The 22,377-nt window shown below is 43.5% G+C and overlaps 1 protein-coding gene and 1 long non-coding RNA gene across 3 annotated transcripts in view; one reads left to right on the forward strand and one right to left on the reverse strand.

The window, feature by feature from the left end:
• PAPPA (pappalysin 1) overlaps positions 1-20,212 on the forward strand; it is a 241,865-nt gene extending 221,653 nt beyond the window's left edge. Inside the window, exons 21-22 of the mRNA XM_023242643.2 lie at positions 3,027-3,125; positions 14,458-20,212. Coding sequence (XP_023098411.1) covers positions 3,027-3,125; positions 14,458-14,565 — 207 coding nt within the window. The 3' untranslated portion in view covers positions 14,566-20,212. The remainder of the gene's footprint in view (positions 1-3,026; positions 3,126-14,457) is intronic.
• Positions 5,237-15,270, reverse strand: LOC111557532. 2 transcript variants are annotated; one of them, XR_006589070.1, is made up of 3 exons: positions 15,159-15,270; positions 7,081-7,895; positions 5,237-6,091 (listed from the first exon to the last, which is right to left on the reverse strand). It is a non-coding gene; the product is annotated as an uncharacterized LOC111557532 (long non-coding RNA). The 2 variants fall into 2 exon arrangements; XR_002737631.2 differs by lacking the exon at positions 7,081-7,895.
• Positions 20,213-22,377: the final 2,165 nt, after the last annotated feature.

Below are 22,377 nucleotides of genomic sequence, written 5' to 3' on the forward strand. Positions count from 1 at the left end.
GTGTCTAGAGGTAGCCAAGACTGAGAAAGGGTTTTGAGACTCCTGAGCCCTCTACCCACCCCCCTGCCCCCACCGTATCCAAAGTGGTCATTCACTCACTCATGCGTCAGAGCTTCACTGATGCCTGTTATGTGCCCAGCACTACTCTGCATTCTGGGAACACCATGATCTTAGTCAAGTGAAAATAGTAACTATGCTCTTCCTGACTCATCTGTGGTATCTCCTTGCCCCTTGTCCATCCGTGTATCCGTTCCTGAGGTTTTACTCAGTAAACATGTAAGGAATGTATATTTGATACAGTTTTGCTCAAATTGCCACACGTTTTGCTAGAAAATCTAGGATGCAAAAATAAATGACACACATTCCCATCCATCAGGAACTCATAGTGTAGTAAAGGAGATAGACAGTTAAAGAGAGAATTCTTAAAGATGTACCAAGCGCTGTATCCAAAACAAGTACAAGAAGCTGTAGAAACACAGAATATCTGGGGGGAATTAGAGAAGGCATTTTGGAGGGATGAGGTTTGAACTAGATCCTGAAGGTTGAATTCCTCACCTGAACATATTAGTTCTAGTAGTAGCCATGAGAAATATCAGCGATGGAAAAAAAAAAATCTCTAGTGAAGTTTTTCACATGTTATTTGCTGTCTCTAGAAAGTCTCCCTTCTCCACACTCATCTAATTAACCCCTGCATGTCTTCGGATCCCAGCCAAAACGTCATTTCCTTAGGGACACCTTCACAGAGCTCCCTGATTAGGTTCAGTCCTCTTTAACAACATCACATACCTTTCCTCCATAGGTCTTATCAGAGTTGAAATTGGCAATTAGATGTGTGATTATTTGATTAAAGCTTGCCTGCTCACTGAAGTGTAAGGTCTGGAGGAGTAGGAGCTCGATCTATATTGACTCACTATTATGTCTTTTTCTTTAGCATAGTGTGTCACACATCGTAAGCATTCAGTAAATATGGTTAAATACAAGATGGATGCGTAGATGGGTGGACAGATGCACGGATGTGCCGCAGGAAAGGACACACCGCTAGTGATGAGACTGGAGATTTTTTCAGGGGCTAAATGATAATAATAATAACAACAACAACAATAATTAAAAGAACCAGTTTCGTTTATTTATTTTTTCTTCTTCTTTCCTAGTGACTCCTTTACCAAACCAGTTCCTTTTATTCTAAGGAAGGTGCATTAGGTTTCCTTCCTTCCTGTATTTGATGTAAGAAAGACCCTAAAGATCAGAGCCCATAGGCAGGTCTCCTAAGGCACAGAGAAGAACCAAGGGCTTATCCTTTGTTGTTTGTGCCTCTCAGCTCAAATATGACTGTGATAATGTGTTCATTACGGCAGGTGCACAGCAGAGCCACACTTGTTTTCATAGCCATGCACCTGTGCACACATACATCTGAGAACAGCTCTTGCCTGTTCTTGGTTCCGTCTTGCTAAGATGCTTTTAGACCCTAACAGGATAGTGAGGAAATGGAATCTGGCATCATGAGTTGGGGGCGCAAAGGCTCTGTGGATTTGGGGCAGAGATGCAAAAGCCAGGGATGCCACGGGGGTGGGGGTGACTCTTTGTGGAGCTCAGTTCTCCTCATAACAGTCAGGATGCAAAGGAGAGACCATTGGATCAGAGGGGTTGTGTTGAGATGCAATGGTCTTAGCCAACTGATGACACCTTTCCCATCAGTGAGTCACTGAGCATTAGAGCACCCATCCTGAACTTTAGAGTGGTTTTGCTTTCAACTGCTTTCTATAGTAAAGGGTCATATGGTATTGTTTTTGATGGGGCAAGGTGTATGCTTATTGTTTTGAGAAATCAGTGGACCTAGCCTACCTCCCTATTTCATTGTGCTAGGAGTCTTGAGACCCAGTGAAGATAACCCAGTTAACCCAAATCACCAAGTAACCCCTCCAGTTCACTGGGGTTTGTTAGACTAGAGCCCAGATTTTCCAAACCTGCATTTCCACTATGCCAATGCAATCTATTCAATTTCATAAACATCTCTAAGAGCCAAAGTTGTGCCCAGCATTAAAATAGGCAATAGGGAGACAAAGATGAACTGGATGTTGCCCACATCTTCAATGAGCTCACAGTCTTACACCAGCTACATGTTCATAAACAGAAAACAGTGGCTAAGTGCTCAGATGGGGAATAAAAAAGTGTTAGGGGGTTTGCAGATACTCCTGACTTTCCTGTAAGATTTCCCTGGGTTCAGATCAGTAATGACTTAACTCTGTCATCTTTTCCTGATTTTTGTAGCACCACAGAGTTGGAGGAGCACACGGAAGAAAAGCAACAAATCAGTATGTGCTAGATATAGGCTAGAATGGCAAAGAAAAACATATGAAGCCAACTTAGATTTAAATCACTGCTCTGCCCTGCCAGTGTGATCTTGGCTGGGCACTTTTCTTGCTCTGAGCCTCAGAATCATCTGAAAAGAGGGAAGAGCAAAGCTTACCTCACATGTTGTTTGGAGAACAAAGACAACAAACACATAAAGCATGTGACGTTAAGTACATCTGTACTCCAGTGCTAGAGGAGAGGGAGCCCACAATCACATACGGACAATTGTGCCAAATTCCTATGAATTCTTACTTTTGATCTTTACAATTCTGGGTAGATTGCATTCAGCTTATATTTTATTATAAATCGTGTGTCTAATTACCTACTACTAGGAAAAGTAGGGGGAAGGTGCTCAAATTTTCTAATCTTTTCGTGAAGTAAAATCAGTCCTGCTTTGGAAAGATGTAAGTGATCTATCCTGTGGCTTTGCATACTCCTACAAGTGTGTCCACCAGCGTAACCATAATTTAGTCTGGGAAAACTCAGCTAGATAAGTCTTTAAAAATGGTAGAAGCGATAACTGGTCTAAGAGGGTGTTGAGACTTGAAGCCAGGTAGGCTGTCTGCAAAGGTTTTTAAAAGGTTGAGAGATAGCTAGACAACCGCAGGGCCATTGCTCACCCACTCAGGATGCTAACAGGCCTCCTTCCCTTCTGCCTCTCTCCCCCTTTGTAGCCCTTCATGGGAGACAATTACTGTGATGCCATCAACAACCGGGCTTTCTGCAACTACGATGGTGGGGACTGCTGTGCCTCTACGGTGAAGACCAAAAAGGTAGGCCCCTGGGCACCGCCTCCTGCAGGCCTGCCCAGCTTCCCAGCCAGGATCACCCTACATGCTGGATAACCTAGTGCCTTGGTTGTGTCAGCACTTGCTCACAAGCTGTACTGTACTGTATTTTTTTTTATTTATTTATTCTTTTAGGCAGTAGTTGAGCTAATGTCATGTGCTGGGCCTTGAGCTAGGTGGGAAGGTTCATGGATGATCTTTGCAGATGTGGTTCCCTACCCTCAAAGCTTAGAGCCAGGTATGGAAGCAGACAAATACAAGAGTCATCAATACTTTGGGATGAGGAGGATAGAGCACTTTGAGGCCCCAGGCCAGGGGTTGGAGAAGGCTCTACGGAGGGATCAGCATGGAAGCTGAAACTTGAGAGATAAAGAGAAGGATCAGGGAGGTGGCCAGGAAAAGAATTCCTGGGGCATGTAAAATCCTAGAGAGAAGTTGCATTTTAGGCTGTATGGCTAAAATCTAAGGGGAAGAGAGAAGATGGGACATTTCTACCAAGGTAAGTCATAGCCTTTGATTATTCTATAATCTCTTATTTCTCACATCTAATTTTTATAAAATTAGCAGGGGTGGTCTTGGTTGTGATTTTCTTCCTTGGCATATTAAGATGTAATAGGAGTGATTCAAGTGTTTGTAGTAAAACCTGAATATTTGACTATCACATGTATCTACCAGTCACAGAAGAGTGGCCACCTCCACTTTCTTCCTGATGAGCGCTGGGGAAGAGGTGGGTCCACCAGGGCAACCCAAGTTGAGAGCACTCTTGTGATGAATATGTTCATGGGAAGCTATTTCTGTTTTTATATTCATCAATACTCTGAGCCAAAAAATCATTTGAGCTCATCTCTCTCTCTTTAAAGAAGGGAGAACTTTGTTCCTAAGATGGGTCAGTCAGTCTTAGCTGACGAGGTGTCTGTGATCATGTGGTCCAAACTTTTCATTTCATAATGGGGCACTGAGGCCCATAGAGGAGGAATGATTTGTCTATGGTGGCAGAGGGAGTGATAGACACAGAGCAAGGCTCCTGGCTTGCTAATTAAATACCTTTATATTGTACCATCCTTAAAAGAATTAGTTCCTTTAAGAATGATGCTCTGACCCTAGAATGCACGGATAAACAGGGTAAGACCCAAGGAACACACTCAAACTCCATTTTTTGGTTGATGACTAGGGCTGCTGGGGCTCTCTGGGATCAGCCAGTCTTGTATGGGCAACGTTTCAGGATGCCTGCCCTTCTTTTCTGTTTTAAACACTGAAGGTAAACACTTTCTGCCCGAATACAGTTGAATAAAATTCATTGTCTATTAATGAATTTTCTATTAATGAATTTGTTTTGTATTTATTCACTCATTTCTATTCATTAGTAGAAAGTGAATTTCATTTTTCTCCCGGGTATGAAACAATACATATTCTACTTTTTGGAAAATCCAGAAAGTAGAACACCACCATCACTGCTGATCTTACAACCCAAAACAGCCATTGCTTTCCTTCTGGAGTATGTTGTGTGTGTGTTTAAGTGTATGGGTATTTGCGCCTGTGTATATGTCACTGCGTTTACAGCTTGCAATCTTGTTTTGTTTTTACTTAGCACAGGAAATCTTACACGTAAGAATATGGTCTGACATTATTACAAATTTCCCAGCCATAGTTTTTCCTCTATTATTATTTATCACAGGGTTGTGATGTATTGTAATTTGTGTAACCATTCCCCTCTGGCTATTATTTTTAACTCTTGGGTTCAGCTTCTCGCAACGATAAATAATGATGCTTGTGAATATATTTGCAGGTAAATATTTTTCTAGCTCTTATTATTCCTTCACAATTGATTTTTAGAATGGAAAGGACTAGGATAAGAGGTGCGAGCATTTCTAAGGCTCTTGATACATGTTGCCAAATGAATAGCATACAATAGTGTCAATTTCACTTGTTGGAATGAGCCATTTGCGAAAGTGAATGGACAATGAAGTTTGTGTTTTAAATAGAAGTTTGTGTAGAATTATGACACATCATTCATGTGACACCATCAGCTGGAGTAAGAGCAGCTCCGATGAAAAGAATTTTCCTACCAACTATAACTTATATACAAAAACATAAAAAAAAAAAAAACTAATTTATTTTTATTGGGAAACTTCCTTAAATGGATTGCTGTTTCTACAGAGTGCATGGTAGGAACATGAAGTCATGAGACTGGGGTTCAGGTGCAGATTCCAAATTATTACAGTCACTTGCAAAAATATATGCATGTACACCATATGGCCACTTTGGCTCTCTGTTCCTATACTGGGTTCGGGTGCAACAATTTCAGACATCAGGGCCCTTAGGTGAGTGCTGCCTCTTTAGTGAGAGACCCAGAGTCCGTTCTTTGGCAGTTCTGCATATGCTTCATAGTCATTGCTTTTCCACCCACGTTATGTATGTAATTTTGGCCTTTTGTGTTAAAAGATCCCCTTCTTTAAACTGGTGATCCTTCTTGTCGGCCAAGTTTCCTTCGTTCAGTGAGACGCATGTTCCTTGAGCATTTGTGTGGGCCCAGCACTGTACCGGACTGTGTGCACTTTCCAGAGTCCAGATAGACTGACACCTGCCCTTGTGAAGCGCACAGTCTATTAAGGGAGCCAGGTGTTAAGCAGTGAGGTATACAACCACACCTCGTAGTGCTTTTGTGCAAGGGCAGTAAAGGACAGGTGCAGGATCTTTTGGAGAGCAGAGTGAAGGTGAGAGAAAGCTGCTTTGGAGGTGACATTTACATGGAGCCCTGGAGAATGAGCAGCTCTCCTGGAGGAGGTGAGCAGTGGTGGAAGACAGGATGGAGAGGGCTGTAAGAACCATGTGGGGAGCATGGGTTACAGAGCCTGACCTTCTCTTCTGGTGCACACAGCTTTGCCGTAGTTGTTCCTTGTTCGCAGCGTTTGGTGCTTTCTTCACATTGGGGATTCCTGGAAGTCTGACTTCTGGAGGAGAAGCGTGTCTCAAATTAAACTCACACTTCCTACAATTTAAATTCCCCAATTTAACTTCTAAGTAAACTCCAGCTTCTTGAATGCATTAACACTCTCTCGTACACACCCAACTCTGCTTCCTGCAGTAGACTGGGTTCTAGAGACAGCAGGTGGAGAAACAGAGGATGAAAAAGATACCCCTAAGTGAACTGTCCCCTCCGTCAGACATCCTGCCAGACACGTGTCCTCTGTGACCTTCTTTAATCCCCATGTCAGCTCTGACAGGTCACTATTACCTCTGCTGCACAGGTGAAGCAGTTTGGGCCCCAAGCACCAACAGGACTTTTGCTTGAGGTCACTTGGCCACAACTGCTGAGGCCCAAATTCGAACCCAGTTCTCCCTGACTCACGAGCCCAGCGCTTGCTCCTGCATGGGGCTGAGTCCTCAGTGCGCATGAGCGTGACCATCCCAGTTCTTGTTGGAGAATATTCACCATGAACCCCGACTGCCAGGGAACCTTGGACGTGGGACTCCTCCTCTTGGCCAAGGTGAAAGCAGCCTTTCCCAGCAGTGAAGACAGGGTGGGGAGTCATCGAGGCTCCCAGCCTTGCCAGCCATCCCTGACGTCCCAGACAGCAGTTTCCTCTGAGTGGAAAAAAGTCCTGGTTTCTGTCTCCAGCTTCCACAGCAGGAAGCCTCTGATGGCAGGAGAGGGGCCAGAGGCTGGCTTCCTTCCTCTCATGCCCTGCCCCTTACTGGTGGCCTTGTTTCATTCCTACCTGAACTCTTGGCCCCAGCCACCCATCGTGGGGAGTTCCCTGCCCACAAGCACCCAGCCTAGCATTCAGGAACTTACTTCATGCACCTTCCTCAATTACAGTAATTCCATTAATGGTGCACATTAATGGTGCCTTGTCAGGGTTAGAGTCTCTGCATATTATCTCCCTTTGAGATACCCAATAAGATAGACTCTGTTGAAGCTCAGAGAGGGTGAACTCACTTTTACAAGGTGACACAGCCGCGGGTAAGAGTCAGGATTTCCTTACTCCAAACAATCGTCATTACTATTTTTTGAGAGCTTATGATTTGCCAAGCATAGTGGTGATCGTTTTTGCACGTGTCATCTCATTTCATCACGCAGCAGCCCCATTGTAGGTGTTGTCTTGTTATGCTCATCTTGTAGACAATGCAGCTGAGGCTGAGAAGGGCCAAGGTCCCACAGCCAGCAGGTGGTAGGACTGAGATGCAAATCTTGTGAGTCTGGACTGTGAGACATCTGCCTCTAACCCCTGTTCTGAACATCTAGAGGTAATGAGCTTGCGGCTTCCCCCCTTCCCCTGGCGGGTGGGCTTCTTCCTTCCTAGTGCTCCTAGAGAGCTGTCCTGGGTATGAACTTAAGGCCCATGGGTAAGCAAGCATTCAGCATCTTCTCCCACATTTCCTTCTAGCCAACTCTCTACCGAACCCTCTTCCCAGTCACCAGGCCTGGGGACTCCTGGTCAGATGGCCCAGAATGTCAGTCTGCTCCCTCCATCCTTCCTCCCTTTGTCTGTCTGTCCAGACACCAGCTGTTCCCCACATCTGCCTTGTGGGGTGACCTGGGCCCAGCTGGCAGACAAGAGCAAGACTATGCAGGAAACTCCGTCTGACAGGGGTGACCGGTTTCCCATCCAGACACCTGTCTGCAGTGCAAGGCAGACAGGAAGGGGCAGGACTCAGCTTCTCAGCATGTCAGTTTATTATTTTCCTGTTTGGAGCCTTGAGGAGTCTCGAATACAGAGCAGATTTCCAGAACGGTCGCTTCAGTAATTTACCCTCATAACAAAACAAAAAAAAATCATTTATAATTGGAATCATTCTCAGTAAGCATGTGTTGGAGCTTTAAGGGAAGAAGGGGAAACAGCCTTAACTTATTCAACATAGCAAGGCTTTGTAAGGCGTGGTGGCCTGGAACACTAGTTATGGTCATGTTTCAGACAGCTGCTAAGGGACTAATTGTGGAAGATGTCTGGGAAGTTGGGGTGGAGTCCCAGTTCTGTGACTTAGTTCTGTGACCCTGGGCAGGCCAGTCTCACCTTCGGTTTTTTATCTCTTGACATCTGGATTATATTCATGTCTAGGGCTTTTCCACATGGCTCCCTGAGGGACTTGGCTATCGAGTCAGAATCTGAGGGCTATTTGGGGCAGAGACCAGTAAAGATTAAGGAGAGATTAATCCCAGAAGCCGGTCTCAGCACAGGATGGCATGCCTAACTGATGACATTAAGTATAGGGTTGCCATATTGATTTGCTAAATCTAAGTGAAAACAACGTGGTTTCTTAGGAAAGGACATTATACCCAAATGAAGCCCATTGGTATAAGGAGGCTAGTGATTCTATAATACATGAGAAGATAATAAACATCATTAGATGGACAGCAGCCTTCTTCGCTGAGTGGTCCATGCTAAAGGGTTGGGTATTGGGTTGCAGAGTTGGTGATGTCCATCAGTGGGTCTTACGTCTCTCCTTAGGAACTAGAATGGTCTTCCTAAAACAAGTCTTGTGGTATTACTCCTCTGTGCAAAGCCCTTCACAGTTCTCCCAATGGCCTATAAGGCCCTATGTGTTCTGCCTACCCCCATTAATTCTGTGGCCTCACTCCCCACTCTCAGTAGTCTCTCTCACTTGACTCTAGCCCTCTGAACTCCTCACCATCCAGCCAGGCATCCTTCTACCTACAGACTTTGTCACTGGCTCCTTCTTTGGCTGAGAACATTCTTCTCCATTCATCCAACATGACTCACTCCCTCACCTCCTCCAAGTCTTTGCTGAGGTGTCAAATTCTCAATGAGGCCCACCCTGACCACCCACCTTACACTATCCCTTACACACCCATTTGCTTTGGATTCCACTTTTTCTCTTTGTTTTAAAACCCTTATCACCTTGGCACATACATAAAATGTATTTACTGTCTCGGAATCTGTACCCTCTTGTTGATCAAATGAACATTTCATGAGGTCAAGAATATACATCCATTTGCTCACTGATGGATCCCTGGTTCTGACGTACCCCACTGGTGAGCACCTGCTATGTATGTGACATACACCGTTCTAGGCCACAAGATGGACCTAGTCCCAACCATGCTGAGTTTATTTAGAGGATATTAAGTGCCAACAGAGACAGAGCAAGTGAGGGAAGCTGACAAAGCTTCCTGGAGAAGGCAACACCAAAGGTGAGATATGAAAGGGACAGTAAATCTTAGCCAGGTTAAAGGAGTTGGGGGAGGACCAGAGACAAGGATGTGAGGGCAGTGTTTGTGGCAGAGGGCACAGTCTGTGCAAAGGCCCAGATTTAAGGGAGCATATTAAGGAAACTATATTTCCCTAAGTGTTGCTAGAGCACAGGGTGAGAGGGGATGTAAGTAGTAAGAGGTAAGAAATGAGCCTTGAATGGGCTTTTATAAACCAAGCCAGGGAATCTGAACCGTATCCACAGAGCCAAGGAGTGTTCAATGATTCTGAGCATTGAACTAGTCTAGAGGATCCTGGAAGGCTTCTTGGAAGAGGGGCTAGATGTGTTTACCTTGAAAGATTAGTAAGAGATAACAAGAAGAGGACTAAAGAGACTATACTAATTCCTCGTCCACCAAATCATTGGCTTCTGGAGTGTTATGATTTTCCCTGTTTGGGATGTAGCTTTGAATTCTCCATGTGGATAAATCAGACACTATTTTATTTTGTTTTTTGAGTAAACATGCATTTCATCTGTAAATGGCTTATCGAGGAACTATGTCCACAAGAACACCTAATACATGGTGTTAGTGTAGACTGATAGGATTTGTAAGTATTAGATACTTATTTTAGTTTGATCCTATTCAGACCCATCTGTCCCTCAAAGTTCCCATTCTCATAACCATTGTCAACATACATCATCATGACCACCATCAACAGCAACATCCCCAATATCGCTATTACCGTCACCCTCATTATCACCATCATGTATTGAGCACATGTTTTATGCCCATATACCATGCTAGGTGCTTTACTTGAATTTTATACTTTATCCAAAATACTTCTAATGGACAGGCTTGTTATTGCCTCCATTTTACAGACAGAGAAACTGAAGCCCCCAAAACGAAAATAACTTGCCCAGCAGCATAAGGAATCAAACCCAAGTCTCATTCCCTTTTCTCTCCCTTACTCTCTCTCCCTGTATCCATATGACCACTTTATCCACATTTAAACACGCCTCTGTATTCATTGACTCCTCCATGCCCTGTACCAGGTGTGTGTGTGTAAAGTGGTGTTCACTGCGGTGGACCCATGTCAGACCTGGGAACACCTGGGAAGTGGGTAGAGCTGACAGTCTCTACCCTTCTGTTCCCACTTGCCACGGAGGATGCTTGTGAGGAGAGGATCCCAAGGCAGGCTCTGAACAGGCACTTTGCTAAAATGCAAGAGGAAGGATGGGAGGAGGAAACAAGAGGCTGTACGTCTGTTCTGCACTAGGGCTTCTGCGAGCTGGTTATTTTATGGACTCCTCACCAGAACCCTGCGAGGTCTTTCCAAGGACCCTTGCCTTACAGATGGGGACATGAAGTCCCCAGGGCGCCAAGGACTTGCTGGAAAAGCGGCACCTAGGTGGAGCCCACACCTGAACTTGTCTGCCTCCCAAACTCCTAGCAAGGGCTCGGTAAATGCAGCTGTATTTACAAGCATGCAGTGAAGATAAGGAGGCTCCAGATCTGCCTCCTGAGGCCAAACCTTCTAGACTTTGTTATTCTGATCGGGGTTCCTTCCCTCAGTTTCCAGACTTGTTTCTTTGGGAAAATGCCAAAACTGCCCTGGCTGACTTGGGGAGGAAAGGGAGTGGCCATGCCCTGCTCACTTCACCAGGGTGGGCACACTGGCTTAGAGAAACTAACTGGTGATGGGACCCTGCCAGCTGGTGATATTGGACAAGCTAGTAGAACTGGGGATGGCAGAAAGGGGAACATGCAAGACAGGGTTTGTGGAGAAAGCCTAAATTTCTACATCCTTTCTGGCCAGGGCTTTTGCCTTCTGCCTTGCTCAGATGAGAAGGATTTTCAGACAGATGGGAAGGTAGAGAGCATTAGAATCAACTCTTAATGTACAGGTAGGGAAAGTGAAGCCCAGAGAAGGGAAGCAACATGTACACACTCACATAGAGAGTGAGTGCAAGAGCAGAGGGTCCCTGCCCTGTGTTCTGGGTGCATATTCATGCATTCATTTGTTCCTCTGTTCAAGGGTCCATTGAGTGCCTGTTATGTGATGTATAAAGACTCAGGTCAACAACAGACATGGTCCTTGCTCAGACTGAGCTGGCATACGAGTACAGAAGCCTTTCAGAATGAGATGACGTGATATGAGATGAAGGTGACGATGCGATCTTTGGTCAGACCAATGAGGGAGGAGGTGAGACTTGAGACAAAGACCTGAAGAATGGAGGAGCAGCTGGCCAGGAAAGAGCAGCGAGGGGAGAGGAAGGTTGATGGCTAGAAACTTGCTCAGATGGTGGTTCTCTATGGAGGCTGTCGGACAGTGTCATCCCAGCCAACAGGAGGAAAAGTCACAGAAGGGGTTCATTTAGAAGAAAACGACGCTAATGATCCACACAACCTTCTGAATTTGTGTTCTATTACAGAAAGTCTTATCTGTTCAGTAATTCCAGGTTATCTGCCAATAATTATGTTTAATTTTGTAAGGTATACAACAGTGATGTCGTACTTTGGTGTCACTTTTTCCGTAAAGTTTGGATTATGGGCAAAAAAGAAGGTAGGAAAACAATTGTAGTATTTGAGGAACCAATAAATAAATGAGCCACCAAGAGTCAGGAAGAGAAAGGGGCCAGAGGTGGTCCAAGAAGTGTGTGTGTGGAGATCAGATCATGCAAGGCCTTGAACTCATGGTAAGGACTTTGGGTCTTATTCTAAGAGATCTGTGCAATTTTTGCCTGTGTGAGACGCAGCAGGAAGCTCTTTCTCTTTTAAGCTTTTTCTCTCTATTTAAGAGAGAGAAATCAGATGTGAGACTCTCTCTAATGGGTCCTAGAGCCCAGTGAGAAAGAATTATAGAGAGAACTCTGCACAGGACATTAGAGGTAACCGGATCATTCTAATGTTAGCATGTGGCAAGGACAGGAGAAGAGACTAGATAAAGGAAAGGGTTGAGTTGAGGACAAAGAAGCCGCTGAAGTCAGGGAGGTGGGAGAAGGGGACAACAGGCAGCAAAGGTGTCACCGATGGTGAAATGTGAGCTGGCGGGAAATCTGATTCAGCACAAGCATCTCCTGAGTGTGAGGCCACGTGCTGGGGTTTCTGGATGTTTATTTGTGTTTGGACTTCACAACCGTATGAAATGTGTGGTCTTTTTAAAAATCACCCTTTTATGGATATAGAATCTGAGGGTCATGGCAGTGGAGGGACTTTCCCCAGATTGCTCAGTGACTGTGAATCCAGCAAGGAGACCAGTCCAGGCCTCCTGGCTCCCATGATGGTACTCTCCCCATTTGACCTCAGCTGTTAGATTTGGACTTGGCCCCACCATCAGTTTCCCCACTTGGACTGGAGAATTTCCTCTATGTCGTTTAGAGGCTGTGGAAGGATATTCTAGATTAGAAGGCACAGCCTTCACAAAGGCATGACAACTAGGTAGTCTGTGTCCTGAACAGGGAACAGCAAGTAGTTGTAAGCAGAAAGACACTGCGTGGAAGAAGCATCTATGAGAATGCTTAGCATTCTCGTGAATGCTTATGAATTTTTTAAATGTTTATTTTCGAAAGTGAGAGAGAGGCACTAGTTGGGGAGGGGGAGAGAGAGAGAGAGGGAGACAGAGGATCCAGAGCAAGCCTGTGCTGACAGCAGAGAGCCCAACACGGGGTTCGAACTCATGAGCCATGAGACCGTGACCTGAGACAAAGTCTAACACTCAAACGACTGAGCCACCCAGGCACCCCTGAATGCTTATGAATTTAAATTGAAAAGAGAAACAGAGATGTGCGAGTCATGGGTACAATGAAAGAGAGAGAGGTGGAGAAATGAACATTCATTCATTCTATGGCTTAAGCTCTGAGAAAACAAGAATGAACAAAACAGACATGGTTCCTGCCTCACTGAGGGAGAGAGATGAGATATCTCTCAATTGATGGATCGATCCATCGATGCACTGAGCATATGCCAAGAACTGTGCTATATGTTTTTCATCAGTTCCCTTATCCCTCATCACAACCTCAGGAGGTATATGCTTTCATTATGCCCATTTAATGAATGAATGAACTGAGGCTCAGAGAAGTTGTCACATGCTCAAGCTCACACCAGTAGATGAGAGGGCTGGGGCTTATACTTCAATCTTCCATTTTAAATCACTGCAAAATTGCAGGATGGAAAGAGGTTGGGAGGGAGGGAGGGAAGGCAGGCCAAGAGGCAGAGAGAAGAGTTAGATACACAGAATGAGTCCACAAGCCAGGAGGACAAAGATGTTCCCTGAGACTGTGTGAGCACTTGGAGACCCTGCCGAGGCAGGAGGCGAATGAGGTTATTACACCCATCTGCGCAGATGGGGGCCTCCTGGGAAAAGTTATATGCAAATACCATGATGCAATGAGGTGAAATCCTCTTGCGTTAGCCCAGGCTGGGCCTGGCTCAAGCAGGGCCTGCACTGTGCCCTTTGGGAAGACCAGTCATCTGCTGCATGGGGAAGACATTCGCGCTTTCAGTTTCTAGAAAGGAAAGCCAGATCAAGGTCCCAGAGCGTGTGAGGGGATGGAAGAGTTTTTATATTTTTTTCACAGCTTTTGTTACATGTGTATAACAATTCATGTTGTATACCTCTCAGCTTTTCTTTCTTACAATCTGCTCCTCAACAGCCTTCAACCAAAATTTGGGATTTACAGTTACATTACCATTTTACATTTTTTCACCCATGATTTCATTCAGCCCTTAGAGTTCACAGTGCAAGGTGGGGCTTAATGATACCAGTGCTCCAGCTGGGAACCTGAGGCTCAGAGAAAAGTAGCTTCTCCCACTTTAAATACCAGATCTGTCACTTTTTACTTTGGGCAAATGCCTGCCCCTGTCAGAGAGCCTCAGTTTCCCTGTCTGAAAAAGGGTGATTGTTTTATTATCCATCATCTTACAGAGTTGTCAAAGGATTTGATGTTTTCCTATTTAGAAAGTGCCTGACCTATAATAAATGCCCTTGAAAATGGAAGCTGCTGTTACAATGACCCATGATGATTTTGATAAAAGTTATTGCAGGGCTAGCAAGAAACAGAGCTATGAGTTGAACCTGAGTCTGCTGCCCCTCCCCCACCAAATTCAGTCATTGGAAAACTATATCAGACCCAACCACCTGGCTCACTTCTCTCTTTCTCTCTGCAGGTTACCCCATTCCCTATGTCCTGTGACCTACAAGGTGACTGTGCTTGTCGGGACCCCCAGGCCCAAGAACACAGCCGGAAAGACCTCCGGGGATACAGCCATGGCTAAGGAAGGACAAGGAGTTGACAAAGAATTCCCAGCGCCAGGACCCGCATCCCTTTGGTATTGATTTCACAGTCAGCTGCTCAACGGAATGGCCTCCCCACACCAGGGATCCTTAGCACCCAACCGGTCTGCCTTTAATTTCACCCAGGAAGGACTCATAGTAGGGGCGCATGAACCAAGTCTCGCCATGTTGAAGGATGGAATGGAATCCCATCCCAAAGTCTTAGATGGATTGCATATACAAGTGTGCTGTCCCAGAGCCTAAAATTCAAATCATTTGTCACACAGCCACAGCAAGAAACATGTTATACAGTTAGGAGTATGCACATATGTGGTTAGTACACATGCATGCATACGTACCCCAACAGACATCTGTGTGAGGGCAGTTTTGGAGACTGAGCGGAGAGAGACGGGAACAAACTCAGTCTTCCCTTTCCCAAGCTCCTAGTCAATACTGTCCTTGGGAGAAGAACAGTTGCAGAAACTAAGACCAAGTGTTGTCAAGATAGCTTGTACTCTGAGGCTTGGAACATGTCAGGCATGCACTGTTGTGCAGTCCTTTGGGATTAGAAGTGAAATGGTCTCTGATCACCTACCTTCTAGGGAAGTAGAACCCAGGATGAGGTAAAGAATCCAAGGTATGCAAAGCCCCCTAATTCTTCTGCTGCCGTGGGGGGATTTTACCCCAACTCCAGGGTTAAGGCCAAGCTGGAAATGGCATAGGGTTGCAGTGTCAAGGTATTATAACAGCCCCCTGCTTGAGGCCATAATATCCCTCCAGAACCCACCCATTCCCCAAATCTTGCCTTGGGACCACATTCGCTGCTACTTTTCCTGCTGCTCTATCCTATACATTGAGTACCCCCAAGATGGTAGGACTAGGTTAGGAAAAACCCCACACAACCAAACAGTCTGCCTTAAGAGTGACCCACATCTTCCCACAGCTCCTCACTTCTTAGCCCTTCCGCAAGAGAAAAACCCTCATTGGCCCACATGGTGAGAAGTTAAATCCCCCATGGGTGGGCTTCTCATCCTAGGAGGGAGTAGAGGGACTAGAGATACTAAAACCCTCACTGAGAGTCCAGAATGTCTGAGCCAGTGTTAGATTTTATAATCAAGTGGACCAGTGTTAAATATGCTGTTGGGGCCATCCAGAGACTGCTGGAATTGTGGGGACTCTTGAGTTATTATCCTTATCCCAGCCTTCCTGGCCCTCCAGGCTACATCAGGCTCTGGTGCTGAGGACCTCACGGTTGCCCTGAGCAGCATTCTAGAACAGAGAATCATTTTGGATATGATCAATCTGAGCTGTGTTCTTGAGGGCCCTCAGAGGGAAGCTAAAGAGCACACAGCGTCAGTCCCCAACAACCAAACATGGTCATCATGTTCTTCACATAGTCTTCCAGCTGTCAGGACTCCCATCCACACCTGTGGTTGGTCCGCCCTTCCCTCTTACCCAGGTTCAGCCTCCAAAAGTTGAGAGGGAGGTAGTCCATTGCATGTGGAAGCCCCTACCTCATTGGGGTCCTCTTTGCCTGTTTTCCACCAGTTACTTGTCCGCTCCTTTTGAATTAATATGGGAAGAAATTAATATGGAAAGAGGTGGCGAGAATGGTCAAGCTGGACATAATTTCTAGACCTGGAACTGAGAAAATGAGGCAGTAGGAGGGTATCACATAAAGATTGCTGTAAATCATGTCATCTCAAATCTAGTGAAAGCAACCAACAAAAACAAAGTCTAGCACAGGAATGGGAAACCCCAGGCATGTGTGCTGACTCCTCATTGCTGCACCTGAGGCAGTCATTGTTAATCAGTCATCGTCCTTTCTCCTATGGGGACCAAAAATAACTTCAGGAACCTTCTTCCTGTATTACTCCTGACAACAATTACCTGCTGACCAAGAGCACTTGAGAAGACCTCTATCAGCCAATATATACATATATCAAGGTGCTTTTTGCACAGGTGCCCACAAATGATGCAGTGCTTAGATTCGTGTGGCTTGTTCCGTGTTCCAAACTCTGAGACTGGGTTCCAGAATGGAGAAGCTGCCACCATGGTTAAGGACAGACTCAAATCCCTTATATTTCCTTCTTACAACCTCACATCTCATTTATATTCAGATCATTTTCTATAGTTACCAGGGCCAATCATTAGCAAAACCATCCTCAAAATCGGAAGACTTGATCCCATTTTGTACTCCCTCCAGTATCTTAGGACTCTTGCCAACTTCTAAAGCCCCTCTCTTGCCCTAGCTGAGTTATCAGCATGTGTGGTCAGCTGACAAGATATAAACTAAGAAAGGTAATGGTATGGGCCCTCCCAATTGCTTTATCATGCATGGAAGTAGTGCAAAAAGTCTTGGAGACCCAAAGTCGCCATTACTAATGGTGGGGTTGCAGGAACCACAGAAAAACCTCACCGGCTTCCCTTAAATTGACCCTCGTGGTCTTTCTTCCTTCACTCTCACCCTGTCTATGCCCATACTCTCCAGCTGAGCAAAGTTTCCTAGAGGCTGACTTCGATCTTCAAACTCACAGATTGAGTTGAGCAAAGAACCACCCAGTCTCCTCCTTACCATCAATCAAACCTGTTACAATGATATTAGGCAAGATAGGCTACCCGACTGATGACCAGCCTCATGCTCACGTGGGAGGCCCTTCTCAAAACTTAGAGAAAGAGACTCAGTTCTATTTGTGCGAGGCACTGATTTCCGGCTTCATTTTCTTTCTGGGAATGAACTCATGATCTTATCCCTTTGATCATTTCCTGCTTAGGATAATGGAGTACTCACAAGGAGGCAGGTCTGAAGCACTGTTGTCTATCAGCAGCTCAGGGGCCCTAAAGCAGTTGGGGGTTCTGGGTTGAAGAAGTATTAGCCTGTTGGCAGCAAGAAAGAAAAGATGAGGAAGACAGTTCTCCAAACCCTGTTTTGGGAAGCCTTTCCAAGCCACAACCCTAACTGCATGCCCAGAGGACTTGCATTACCCCCATAGTCTGTGCCAACCACCTCTTAAGGGAAGATAGTCCTTGGGAAGTCCATTTTGGTGGCTAAATTAGGGTGTTAAGAAAGGGAGCTATCATAAATAAATAGGGCTTTGAAGATGGAGGGTATGCGCTGCTACTCCGGGCTTCAGCATGTTGAGTCACTGCCTAGACGGTTCTCTTGGCCTTTTTCCCACCTTGGCCAATGCTTAAATGCTATTTGTTGAAAATAATTCTTTCAGACAGATTTCAGCTACCTCCCTTCCAGGTTCAATTTAACTTGGTTGTAACTGTCAATTTGTTATAGGTCTTACCTGTGTTTTAAAAAGAAAAAGAAAGAACAAAAGAAAGAAAAAGGAAGGAAGGAAGAAAGGAAACCATAAATTCAAGTGAACAGTTTTGAGGTTTTATGTTTTGTGGTTGTTTTTGTTTTTTTTTTCTGGAACTACTTCAAGTGGGAAAATAAAAAGAAATTGACGGTAAGAAAGCTGTACAGATAGAGATTGATAGAAGACAAAGATTAAAAGGAAATAAAATGCATGATTAAAAATAAGAATTAAAAAAAAAACAAACCTATTTTTGTGCTTCCTAAAAGGAACTGTTTATTCTACAGACTAGTAGGTAGACACAACCATAAAAATTTTCCCTAGCAGGAGACATAAAGCGGGATCTTATAATGCTGTTATTTTCTGTACATTGTGGTAGGTCCAGGAATAAGACCTCTTCCCCCTTGATATGTAGTTGTCGTTGTCGGGGGAGCATTTTGTCTATTTGTTTGGTGGCAATCAGTGGTAGCCGGGAGTAGGGAGGGCTGGAAATTGGTTTTACCTAATATTAAGGGGACATAGTGTGTTGTGCTTTTCACGTTATAAAATGTTTGTATTTACCAGTAGAGCACTGGGCTTTATAAAGACTGCACTTAGAATCACACTGCACGATCCACTTTCCTAAAAAAGCTGCTACATGACCAGACAGGTACTTCCCATGGTTTTTGAGAAACAAAACAAAATCAACCAAGCAATCAGCAAATGCAAAGACTAAATAGCAAATGAATAAAAGCCTATTCTTGTAACTTATTTACGTTTTGCCAAATTCCTACCAATGGTTTGATCTTTAAAAGATTTGTATAATAGCCGAGAGAGGAGTTATGTCTCTAGAGAAAGAACCTGGAATTCTTGACTCCAGGCTTCCGTTTGCTCAGTGATCTTGAACAAGTCCTCAGATAGCTTCTCCATTTGCCTCAGTTTCTCCAGCTGCAAAATGGGGATGATACTACTTACCTACCTCACAGTGGGATGGCAGGGGATGGTGAGGCCCTGAGGATTTTAAAGGGGCTGTGGCAATCTGTGAGAGACACAAAGTCCGTGGGTTACTTTTTAAGAATGCACAGGCCCATTGGCCATTTAAGAAAGACAGGGAGTGCTCATGTGATAGTTCAAGGAAGAAAGCTGGAGCTCCTGGATTTTATAATCCACCTTAAGAGAGAGGCTTGTATTTGGGAATATTTCACTCCTAGGTACATTGGATTTTCTCCTCCCCTGTGCTGGCCTTTACCAGTTCTAGAATTTGATTAAAAGCCAATTACATCTTACAGTGTAAAAGTCAGTTTACTGTGGTCTAGTCAAGACTCATGGGCCATTTCCAACCTCATGGAGGAAGGGAGTCACTAAAATCTCATCTTCTTCTCAGACTTAAGATTCCACATCAAGTGTTCATTAAAAGAAGATATGGCATTCTGAGTGCTAACAACTCGGGGCTTCTCAAACTAATACACCAGCAGTCAGTGAGGAGAATTTTGAACAATTATTGAGTTGCTTTCTTGGGTCTCTATAATCAATAACCTGTCCGCAGATATCTATCTATATAAAGATATTATATATAAATATAAATTTACATATATATGCACATGTATATATAGTTGTACATATATGTGTGTATATATATACTTAAATGTAATATTTACAAAATAAAACTGTGATCTCGTCTAGAGAAAATGTATTCATATTACAAACTGCTCTTCCATATTTATGTATCATATTATACCTTTTTATTATTGTTATAATTATTATGGGTATTTCTAATTGTTATGATGTTGAAATCTGTTTGGCACCTTCTGGAAACTACCAAAAATGATTCTCCATTGAAGTGCTTAAAAATCTGTTCTCATGAGAATTCTACTGGCCTACTACTATAAAAAAAGTAAAAAAAAAAAAAAAAAATCTAAACACCAAAAACAAAACACAATTCCAATCCTTTTTCTGTACCTCACGCGCATAAATTTGCTGCTCCTATTTTGGGTTTTATTTTTTTTTCCTGTTTATGTGTTTTTATGGATCTAAGTTAAGTCTTTCAGCAATATATAAAATTGTAAATAGTAAACTTTATTTATTAAGAATGTCATCTTTTTTAATTTATATTTACACAATTGTTCATCTAATTTATTTTTTCTATACGGTTTTAAATACTCAGACATATTTTGCTGTTCATGATATTTTTATCCTGTTCTCGTGGATTTGTGTTTCCATACTGTTTTCTCTGGTCTCAATTACAGGTTGGATCTCACACACAAAAAAATAATGTCAAAGACAGAATTATTTTGCCACTGTTGATTACTATACCTTAAAATTCTATATTATGAAAATATATAATAGCTTGTATGCTTCAGTATGTAGCGGTGTGGTTTCTGTGTGTTGTGGAAATCTAAAGGACTCACATATGCACACACACTCATGTGGAAGAGAACCCTAGGGTCTTGAATGAGAAGATCAGTGGTTGCGTGAGGTTGAATTCGATCTACACCCAATCTTCTACACAAATAAATTCCTGTAAACATCTGCATTTTGCATATGCAAAAACTGAAAAACATTCTTACATGTTAAAAAAAAAGTTCACATTTTAGGGAACTGAAACAAATATATAAATAGAAATTTACACATATATGCACATGTTTTTATGGTTATATGACAGTTATAGCTAGCCTTTTGGATGCTATCTTCAACAATATACTTCCAGCATATTCTTTATTTTCATTTCTTTCTTCATAATTGAATGCTTAGTCATCTGGTTCATCAAATGAGCCCACAGCTGAGGCTGATGTTTTGCTGTTTTTGATCTGCCTACTGGATCTCATTTTTCATCTTATCACCACTTAGTAGCCATGGGATCTTTGGAAAGTTATTTAATTGCTTTAAGATTTAGTTTTCCCATCTGTAAAATGGAAATAATAAAAGGACTCACCCCAGGATGTTGTTGATAGAATTAAATAAGATAAATATGTAATATTCTTAGAACTGCAGCAGACACAGATTATATTAACTCTTGTTTTGATTATTATGAGACAGGGGTAGCTCACGACAACTATTCATAATACACTCTGTGTTTTGAGATCTACTTATTGTTTTTTAAGAGAATGAAACCAAGATGCACTAAAGCATTCAAGTACTTCCACAGGCACTGCCATGGGGTAAAGTCGTTGGCCCTGTAGACTGAGCTGCTGGCAGGCAATACCACCAAAAGACAAGTCAAAATATGTGTTGACCTGTTGATATTTAAAATTTTTGAATCTTCACAAAAGGGCAGTTTGGGGACATCAAGGTGAATGATATGAAAGGCTACAGGTAAGGAAGTCAAGAACTACCCACAGGTTTTCTGGACTCTTGACAAACAGAATCCATTGAAAGGAGAGAAGGCACCAAAGTCACTGCTACGTTCTGCCAGATAAATTGCTATTTCCAAAGAGAGAGAATGATCACAGAGAACGTTTTGCTCAGTTCTCAATTCACTGTGAAGACTGAAAGAAGATTTAAAGAACAGTTTCAAGAAAAGAGGCAAATATTTCCAAAATAGAGAAGAGAGGAAAAAGTCTTCATAGGGCTTTTGTACTCACGGGTTCTGTCTGTAGACGGGAAGTCACAGGGCAGAGATTTCTCTTGTAGGCAGAAGATATTAGTTCTAGTGTCTTCTCCCCTCTTCCTCTAACCCTAATACACACGTGCGCACATACGCTCACACACACATGAAGAAAATTCACTGTGTTTTAGTTGCTTAATCCGTCAGATGGGAAAATGATTCCCCTCTTACTTCAAAACAGGCAGAGACATTCAGCATTTACATCTATTTGTATTTGTCAACCAAGTTCTAGAACCTGTCTAACCAAAGTATTGGTTTTAAAGTTAAAAAAAAAAAACAAAAAAAAAAGATAAGGTCCACATTCTATCATGGTATGCTGACATTGGTAAATCTATCCAGCTCTTAACCTTCAGGGCCAGAAATAAGAACCTAGGACAAAAAGCAAAGCCTCTCTAGCCTTCAAATGAGGAGAAGGCTTCCTTCTCTCACCTCTCTCAAGGACCGTGATCTGAGGTGGTAAAGAGTAATGCAGTAAGTTGGCAATGAGAAAAGGGCCCGCGGTGTGTTTAAGTAAATGGCACTAGCAGGTACAGCATCCTGGGTAAGAAAAAGCACTGTGCTCTCGAGAGACTGAATAAAAAGCCAATGCACTTAGGAAGTAGAAAGAGAGGGTACCAGTGGACCAATAAGAGGATGGAGAGAAAAGTTATCATGAGCCATGTTGAGAATTTCAGGCTTTATCTGAACAGCCATGTGGAGCCATTGAATGGTTTTTCAGAAAGGGACTTACCAGGTCAGATTTGTGGTTGAGAAAGACCCACCTGATGGCTGTCTGAAGGAGAAAGATGGAGGGAAGGAACAGATGTAGGGTGTAAGAGGAAAGAAGTGTCCAGGAAAGAAATGATGACTCTTGGATGACAGTGGTGGTCATGGTAAGTGGGCAAAAGAGTTTTCCATTCTATTAGATAGTGAAGTTGGATGAA

The sequence above is a fragment of the Felis catus genome, chromosome D4, assembly GCF_018350175.1.
Source record: "Felis catus isolate Fca126 chromosome D4, F.catus_Fca126_mat1.0, whole genome shotgun sequence".
Classification (NCBI taxonomy): Eukaryota; Metazoa; Chordata; class Mammalia; order Carnivora; family Felidae; genus Felis; species Felis catus.